The following is a 9,402-nucleotide window of genomic DNA, read 5'->3' as shown; positions in this document are numbered from 1 at the left end:
GTCTGTTTTTTGCATATTTTTCTGCAGATTTACTCACAGATTATTACTGCTAGGAAAGGGTTAATAAAACAAGACCAACAATGTGTTGATAAGATGCCCTATTGTTAGCAACTGTTTACAAATCTGCCCGTCTTTTGTCATCTGGGCCTTTGCTACAGAGATGTTCCTTGAAAAATGGTAAGACTTTGCTTTACTTCATATAGAAAATACTCTCTTTTGCTTGTATGCACCTCTTCTCTCTTGCAATGCACAGAGTTTATCTTAGATCCAACTTCCAAATGTTTATATCCTATTATAGCAGATGAAGAGTTCAGTGGAATTTGTGTATACATAATAATTACAAATATATAGATAAGGAATGGCAATGCAGTGAACATTCTGTTTTTAAACTTGATTGTTATAAAACATTTGCTCAGTGAACTATTTTTTTATAAATTCTGGGAATTTATCTTCAGTGCAATAAATGTCCATTTGTGCATGTTAGCGCATATGTTATGTTTGGACGAGGGGAGGATACTTTTTTTCAAAGTGGTCATGTGTGTAAATACTTTAGAAATGGTGGCTTCACTTGGACCAAAGCAAATAGTCAAGCAAGTTATATTAATGATAGGTAATAGTAATGAGGAAAAATTGTTTTTTCTGTAATTTTGTTTGTGTTCTCTTTTCTGGTAAGGCATTATATGAAATAGTTCATAAAAGTCAACTAAGTATATAGCAGATGGTTTCACCTGGCATGATGCACAAAAAAGAAAAAGGAAAAAGATCTTTGCTGTTTCTACTATTGGCAACAATTGACTTTCAGTTTGTAGTTTTGCCAAAAAATTTAGCTTTAGTTGGTGGTTCACATAGCCTTGCATAAAGCACGTTAAAATACACAATACACACCATGGTAAGATAAAATTGCAAATGTTAATAGGATATTCACATAACATATACTTTGATGTTGATCAATACATCTTTACTTTTTTAAAAAGATTTTATTTTTTGGGTTGGGTGGGCATATGATGGATATTTAACCATGTTCATAGTCAGCAATGTGATATACGAGGATATTGTGCACTTCACAACAGACCTTGTCAAGATTTTGAATCTGAACTACTTATAAAAAAAAAAAAAAAAGATTTTAAATCTATCCTATATTTTGAAAGCGCAGACGTAGAGATTGTTAGATACAACACCCTGTGAATACTGTAGCAGTGTAGCTATGTACAGTAACTGATTTGATTGTTGAGTGTTGTTTATTTTTTAATTATTTTTTGCAACTACTAAGCGTTTCTTATTTTTCTCCTCATATTTATCTAGACTTCAATCTCAAAACTGGGGTAACCATACCAGCTGGAGCAGTACTCGTTGTGCCTGTGCAGTTGGTACAGATGGATGATTCTAGTTGGGGCAAAGATGCTAGTGAATTCAATCCATATCGTTTTTTGTCAAAGTCTGGAAATGGATCTGATTTGGTGCTTAATGCATCACCTACAGGTTTCACTCCTGCCTAAGTTCAATGTTAATTTATCAATACTTGCTATAAATTTTAGGTTAAAATATTCTTTCTAACTTTGAAATATAGTCCAGGTATTATTTTTGTCCTTAAAATATAAATTGTTCTGTTTTCATCCCTGAAAATTAAAAATGTGCTACATTCATTCTTCTGTTTGCTCCATTAAATTTTTTGCTGTCCTGTTTAATGGAAGAGACAAAAGAACCTGGACAATATATCAGGGACAAAAATAGAACACAAATTATATTCTTTTCATCCCTGAAACATAGTCTAGGTTCTATGTTTATCCATAAAGTATGCATTCCTTTAGACACACTGGTAAAACTTAACCAAAGTGGATGAAATAGGGGACATTTTAAATTTTTAGGGATTAAAATAGAACGTGGACTATATTTCAGGGACATTAGATATGTTTGAGCATTGTAATTTGGAAGATTGATTGTACTGCTTCTTGAGTACACCTCTGGAGTACTTGGATGATTCTTTTTTGGTTCAATATAATTATCGCTCAATATCAAAATAAACAAAATGAAGAATATTTTTGCATAAATCTTATTTTCCAACTGAAATTCATTTCAGAATTTTATGAATATTGGCATTCAAGACCCAAAATGCCTAGTTCCATGTCTTGTGGCAGTTATAGTTTAATTTGGGACATGTTTACCTTAATCCCTCTCCTTGTTCAGTTTTGAGTAACTTCTTGTCGTTCACACAGGAACTCATTAATGAATATGGTTTACATTAAATTTTATAGATATATTACTTCAGCATCATTTAAAGTTAAGTCTAGCTTGCATTAAATCACTCTCTTGTGGTCTCTACTCGGTGGTGAGTTGAAGAATGTGTGACAGTTTTGACTTGATTTTTTAGCATAACATCAAATCATCAAGGTTAACACAGTCCAACTATAACAAATATTTGGTAATAATTGTTAGCAGGGGTTGCTGAAGAACTTGTTAGTCCATGCAAAAGCAAGTTCGTCTTGAATGATCCCAATGACAATGTGGCATTTCTTCCCTTTGGTTCTGGTACACGTGCTTGTGTTGGTCAGAAATTTGTAATTCAAGGAGTTATGACATTATTTGCGTCGTTGCTTGAACAATATGACGTTTGTGCTATAATTTGTTACATTTTCTTCTCATAATTTCCTATATTAAGCATATTTTCAATGGTTAATTAGGATAAACTACCACCTGTATGAAATGTTTAAGCATTTAGGAAATAGTGAACTTAATTCACTCTCCTCACATGTAAAGCCATACTTCCCCTTAATAAGTGGAACCCGATATGTGGATTTTTAAGTTTTGAGTGGGAGGTAGAGTGGAGACATGCTTCAAACTCAAGATCATCTGCCCTAATACCATTTATCTCAAAAGTTTAAGTTGTTCAAAAATTGTGAATTTAATCACTTATCCATTATTTTGACTTGGTAAAACTTGCTGTTCTAATAAGTCCTTAACTTTCAAATATTCATACAGCTAGAGATGGAGGATTTAATGAGTAAATTTGTTAACTCCCAACAAAATTTAATTTAAAGGCATTATGTGAGTGAAATTATAATTGGAAAGTTTTAACTTCACATTTGAGCCAGAGTAGCCAAGACCAGAGTAGAATTAGTTGATCAAAGATCCTTATTTGCTGTTGCTAGATGTCAGGGTTAGGGCTATGATGCTTATGATGGTTGCCCCTCTAAAGATCTTCTTGACAAAGATTAAAAATTTAGAATTTAAATGCAAGAACTATACCAAAATATTTACAGTAGAAACAATGTTGAGTGATCAACATCAAAAGCCTAGTCTGTTAAGTCAAGAGTACGGGCCTTTGAAAAGATCATTAATTTTACTTGTAGAAATAGTGAAAACTAATGAAATCCGATATCCAATACCCTAGTGCTTGTCAGCCTTTACTCTTCTAGCATGATTAAGAATAAGCTGTCACCCTTTCTAATTCAAGGTTTCTCATGGCTAGAAAAGATAAACAAAGAAAATGTATGCTGGGATTGTTGACGAGCAAGTTGCCCACTGATAATGATTGTGGTTAAACCACTGACTGGGAGTTGAATTAAAAATTCTGAAACAATAGGTGACCAGATAGTGTACAATAGGATAATGGCTGAGATCTCTCAATAGAGAGGCTTATTGGTGCCTTACCACTTTTCTATGGGATAAAAGATAGAGAACCTAGCGTTACACTAAATTACTTCAGTTCAGCATCTCTCCTGAGGTTCTTGAGCTTCACACTTCAGAGCAACCACAGGAATTTAGAATACCTACAAGGCTTAGAAAGTGCAGTTTCTTCCTTATTTTTAGATCCTTCTAATCCATAAAAGACTGTAAGGTACTTGTAGAAACTCTCAAATTGCTGCTGCCTTAGAAATTCAAGTTTTTCAGTAATTTTGATTTGTCAGTGTTTGCTCCTTTGAAAGTCTGAAATTATGAACAAGTTTCTGAACTTATTAGACAGTAAATCTGATGTTAGTTTCTGCACTTTTGATATTGGATTTGATTCTTTTAAGTTGAAAATTTCTATTTATCCCTTGCTCTGTTTCTTTCCTATTTGGCCAAGAAATTGGTGTTGCCAACATATGGACATTCTGCACTACCTTCTATGAATTCTGATTGTTCTTTGTTTGAATCAAACTTACAGATAAGGCTTCAGTCAGGATCTCAGTGTGATTTAAATCCATCGATGAACCACGGTGTTTTTCAGCCTCCTCTTAGTCCAAAGATAGTTTTTGTAAGAAGGAGCAGCGGAAAGTAAAGAAACCAAATCTTGCTATGTGGATCTGAGTGTTTCTGCATCATCACTTGTCTCTTTTAATTGCAAGTCATCGATGGCAAGACATCTGTTTTTAAATAGCTCCAGTGCTGACTGACTGCCATGACAGTTTTTAAATTGTTTTTGAAGCACTCTGGGCCTATTATTGCAGCAGAGCCTTGTGCTTTTCTTCCCCGCCTTTGGATTTAGAACATAGAACTGGTTTCTTTTTGTTGTAAGCAGACACTTTTTTTTCTCCAGAAGGGAGTTTATTTTGTATTGTATCACAGACAAAAATATGTATGGGGATGTTTTGATTTACCAAATTAAATTTGTACAAAATTTGTATAGCATTTACAATGTAAAACAAAGTTATGGACACAGTATTCCTTAAAAGCCGACATCCGGCCTATTTTCCAGTAGTTATTCTCCATTAAAGTGACAAAATTTCAATCTCTCCTACAATGTGAGTAACAAAGTTATGGAGACAGTATTCCTTAGAAGTAAAACCGAATGTTGTCAGCAAGCCAATCTATCATCAGTTGGCTTGGCTTCTCTAGTCTGAGTACTCTCGACTGTAATCTGCTTGGACAATGTGTTCTTTTCATAATATGACATGTGCATAATAAAACTCTAGTTAAGTAATAGTAATTATAAGCCGTATCTTTTCAAACCATTAGTCACAAATGTTAGACATCTCTGATTAAGATTTCTATTAATGACCTCATCATTTCTGGTGTTGTATGCAAGTAATGGCAATCACTTCTTAATTCACTCAAGAAAACCCCGATTACCTCGTAGTGTCCTTGGCATATTCTTGCAGAGAGAAACGAACAAAGCAATAATGAACCAAGTCAAAGACGTAGCTTCTTCGACATGCAAGATACTAAAGTCTACAATTTTAAGCTGCCTGAGTTTGCTGGAAGAAGATGCGTTGGAACATTATTGGATAGATGGTTACTTGCTATAGGAATTGACATACAGATCAACCTCTCGCATTCCTTGTCTAAACACCTACTAAGTCTTCAACCTCACACTACTCTTCAAATGGTTGTTTTGTCAAAGGGGCCTTGGAAGTCAACAACTGATGAATGCAATTTTGATATGTCCAAGTCTTTTGTCTCATATATTATGGTCCACTTCATGCTCTACTAATAAAAACATAACACCTGACTTCTTTTTATTTTATTTTTTCCATTTGAAACTAATGAAAAGTTGCTTAATGTTAAACATTAATGCTTCCATCCCTCTACACCAAGAATTCAAATCATCTAGATTTTCTACCAATGCCAAGTCTCCCTCTCTCTCTCGCTTATTTAAAAAAAAAAGGAAAAAAAAGTCTCCCTCTCTCTCTTTCAACAGCTGCTCCACTACTACGGAAGCCCCCTCCAGTTTAATCAATCTTTGCACCCAATGGATGAAGCTTTGGGAAAAAGTAATTTCTTCTCTTTTGGGGATTTTGGAGTTTGTTGTGTGGGTAAATCTCTAATTTTTTTTCTAATTGCAGATTGTGGGGTTTGTGGTGGGTAACACATTAATAATTTTCTCTGGGCTGTGGGTGAGTAAAGAGGGTTTGTGGAGACAGGGACTGTGAAGCTGGAGCCTGGAGGTAGGGGAGGGAGTAGGCATCAACCTCTGATTCTGGGTTTGTTATATACATTATGTGTTTGATAAAAATGTATATAATTTGTGCCTATTAATATGTATAAGTTCTCAAACAGACTAGAGGTTTAATGATTCTGAATTAGGCACTGTGGTACTAGAGCTCTGGAATTATATTCTAGGCTTCAATACATGACTTTTCATATTACAACAAAGCCTAATACCATCTAATTCCAAATTGAATACCCAACTCCATGTTGCCAAAATGCAACTCCATAGGGAAACTGTTAGGATTAATTATAGTTTGTGTTTTACATGTTTGCTATAGCTTTTGAAAATTTAGACTGGTCTTACTTTAAAATTGTATATCTCTTTTTATCATGTTAGTTCAAATGAGAGTTTTATTATTATTGGTGAATGTATACAGGAAACAATTGGGATTGCTAGATTTTGTGTTTTATATGTTTGTAGAATTTCTACAGGAAACAATGTGTTGGGTCAATTGAGAATTTATGTTTTGCGAGTTTGATGTTAGATTGGTGAAGGAATACATTAAAATTTTGTACTACAGTGATTAAGGTCAATAAGTGTGGCTATGCTTCTGAAATGCACAAGCTATGAGATGTAAGGTGACATTTTAGATTGTATGGTTGTTGTTCATTTTGACTTAACTGTCTTATCAAAGGCTAAAAGCATTCTCTATGGACTTTGATTCTAGCTGTGTTTTAGTTTAGTATATTGCCTCAAGAAACCAGGTCCTTCATGGGAAAACTTTTGTTACAAACTTAATCTTTTTATTTTTGGTAATCAAATCTTATTTTCTTTCACAATTTATTGCAGATGTATTAAACCATGTGTACTAACAGATTTATGGCACTCCATTGTACAATGCAAGATGGTAAGCTGCATTTACCCAAAAAAAAAAAATCCCTTTGGAGCCAACCTATACCAGCCTATCCTGTTCATTATCTGAACCAATATGTGTATCAAACAATCTGTTAAATTTTCATTCCACCCACTTCACTGCGCATCAAATTGAGATATAGGGCATGCTGGTGTGGGCATTATGGAATGCAAGGAACGTGTTTTACTTTTTACAAACTGTTGATTTGGCCAACTTCTTATTGGTTTTCATCTAGACTCACCATTAATAACACTTTTTCATCTACCAATACTTGTTTATCACTTTAGAAGTTTGTAAGTTTTTTTGTAAAAAAATTTGTATCTCTAGCATTATTCTTCTAGTTTAATATACAAGACCAAATTGTTCATTGGTTTTATTGTACTTGTTTTTTTACATTCTATAATAATAATTTTATCTTCTATTGCAGTATGGAGAGACAAAATGTTTAATTGATTAATAGTCTATCTTCTATACTTAAATGTTTAATTATGCATGAAATTGTTCAGTGGTTTTGATGGCTTCTAAAAAGTGATCTTTCAAGTCAGAGATAATGCTACTAGTGCTTTAATTCTTGGTCAACTTACAACTTCTTGACTTGACACAATATATTCTCTTGAAAACAAGGATTACATATCAAGGGTCTTCCAAGGATACTTGGTATACATTATTATCAAAATTTGATTCAAGATAGAAGAAAACAAGAAAGAAATTTGATCCAAAAAATGAACAAAATTTTATTAATATGTACACCTTGATCACAAGGTCATAATAAGTTAATAGCATGATAGTTGACAATAGTCAACTTTTCCATTGATAATACATAATTCTCACATAATGGTGGAAAAAAGAGTCTTGCTTGCTTCAAGATCAAATGCTTAAACAAACTTAAGTGTTGTGACCCTACAGAACTGTAAACAAGAAATCACATGTACTTATTTAGTTCCACACTTGGTGTGTCTCTTGCTTGTTGATTGTACATTCTATCTAACGCCTGGAATGTGAGAAAACCACATGAGCCATCACTACGTGAATGTAAATAATTACTACCAAGAAGAAATTACTGTGAAACATATAGTATTTTGTTATCATTTTTGTAAATATTTTCGCTACTTATTTAGAATAATTTGTTTAGTTTCTCATTGCAAAATTCCAATTCTATTACTACCAACCAAGAGCACATACAATCTTCAGAGTCTGTTCCTATCTGAATGCATAAAGGACCTAAGACTCACCCATTAGAAAATACTCAATCCAAATGAATTTGTGTAGTTCACAAGTGAAGCAGTAGCAAAGGTCTTTCTATTTTGAGAGGAAACCTAGCAATTGGGGTCAAAAGTTCACAATAGCTCTAGCTGGGGATGCACAAGAGGATCTCCATATACCTCTGAAGTTAATGTAAGCAAAAACTGACGATATTTTCTTGCTTAATTTCATAGCTCTATTCAACACAGAGACCAATCAAAGCATAAACTTCAAAATTTTAAAAAAGTACTTGTTATAAGCCATAATAAAATAGCTTAGTATCAGTTTAAAGATTCTAATAGATATTTTTACAAAACATCTCCTATGCATTTTCAAAATCAACATTTAAACAAAATAATACAATGAACTACTGCCAAAGCCAAATCATAATAGTACAATTTCTCGCCCTTGTACATGACACTGCTTAGATTGATTTTCAATGAAGATACTTAAATTCCAATTTGTAAATGATTCGTTTCCTGCGTGTTTGTTCTAGGAATGGGTAATGGGAGAAGCTTAGAAAACCAAAAAAAATTATTAAATTCATTTGTTTCTAAGCTTCCCTATGTGGTTTCTAAAATCTTAAACCAAAAACTAAAATGTTACACTCCAATGAAGATTCTTAGAAAATGAAAACTTTTGGCAAAAGAACATGGAAAGGAAAAAAATAATAATAATAATAATAAATCTGCTATAAAAAATTGCTTACCAAATCTAATCACATTTTTTTGGGTTGATCTTTTGAAACAGAGAAGGTGGCTGAAACACTGGTGGGGGGGAGGTGATGTCGGAGCATCTCCGGGTTGCTTAATTTGAGGCACCGTCATGAGAGAGAGAGAAAGAGTTAATATTTTTACATAAAAACAAAGCACTTATGGACGTTATCTTTTGGAGGAGAGATGAGCGTTATCTTAACTAACGTTCTAAAGAATAATAAATAAAAGAAGCCAAAGTATCATGTTTTAATTAGTGGAGAATGCAGTGCAGCGCAATATATAGGACAGAAGATTTGAACTCAGGATATAAAGCATGGAGGGATATAAAAATTGTCAATACTTCTTTGATTACATTCTTCAAGGGTAATTTTTATGGTGTAGTTTTTGTTTGTGTAATTGATGATAATAAGAAGCCAAGGGCTGAAGCTATTGCACCTCCTCCAATTAAAATCAATTTGAATATCAAAAGGTATATTGTTGAATCATCTGAAGATGTTTTGTTGGTTTAATGATTTCGGGGAGATCATCTTTATTCTAGGTTATATTTTAACTATGCAAAGGACTACAGTTATGAAGAAAATGAATCCAATGACGAAGACTCTGAAGATGATTTTATAGACTCACTCTGTACCCCAAAGATGAATTTAATAAAAAAGGGGGTTAATGATAATGATAACCCCTAT

At 33.3% G+C, this 9,402-nt stretch overlaps 1 protein-coding gene across 3 annotated transcripts in view; it reads left to right on the top strand.

Moving 5' to 3' along the window:
* The window catches only part of LOC111996441 (cytochrome P450 750A1), a 30,542-nt gene continuing 21,140 nt past the window's right edge, over nucleotides 1-9,402 (top strand). The window contains exons 1-4 of one of the 3 annotated variants that reach the window (XM_065776671.1): nucleotides 3-177; nucleotides 1,303-1,479; nucleotides 2,434-2,606; nucleotides 4,145-4,608. In XM_065776671.1, the coding sequence (XP_065632743.1) occupies nucleotides 1,374-1,479; nucleotides 2,434-2,606; nucleotides 4,145-4,258 (393 nt within the window). In that variant the 5' untranslated portion in view covers nucleotides 3-177; nucleotides 1,303-1,373 and the 3' untranslated portion in view covers nucleotides 4,259-4,608. Of the gene's footprint in view, nucleotides 178-1,302; nucleotides 1,480-2,433; nucleotides 2,607-4,144; nucleotides 4,609-9,402 lie in introns of those variants that run through there. The other 2 variants (XM_065776672.1, XM_065776673.1) reach the window with 2 other exon arrangements.

Source organism: Quercus suber, unplaced genomic scaffold (genome assembly GCF_002906115.3).
Source record: "Quercus suber isolate HL8 unplaced genomic scaffold, Cork oak 2.0 scaffold_138, whole genome shotgun sequence".
NCBI classification, from domain to species: domain Eukaryota; kingdom Viridiplantae; phylum Streptophyta; class Magnoliopsida; order Fagales; family Fagaceae; genus Quercus; species Quercus suber.
Note: the sequence above shows the minus strand (reverse complement) of the source record. Positions and strands in the feature narration are given on the sequence as shown.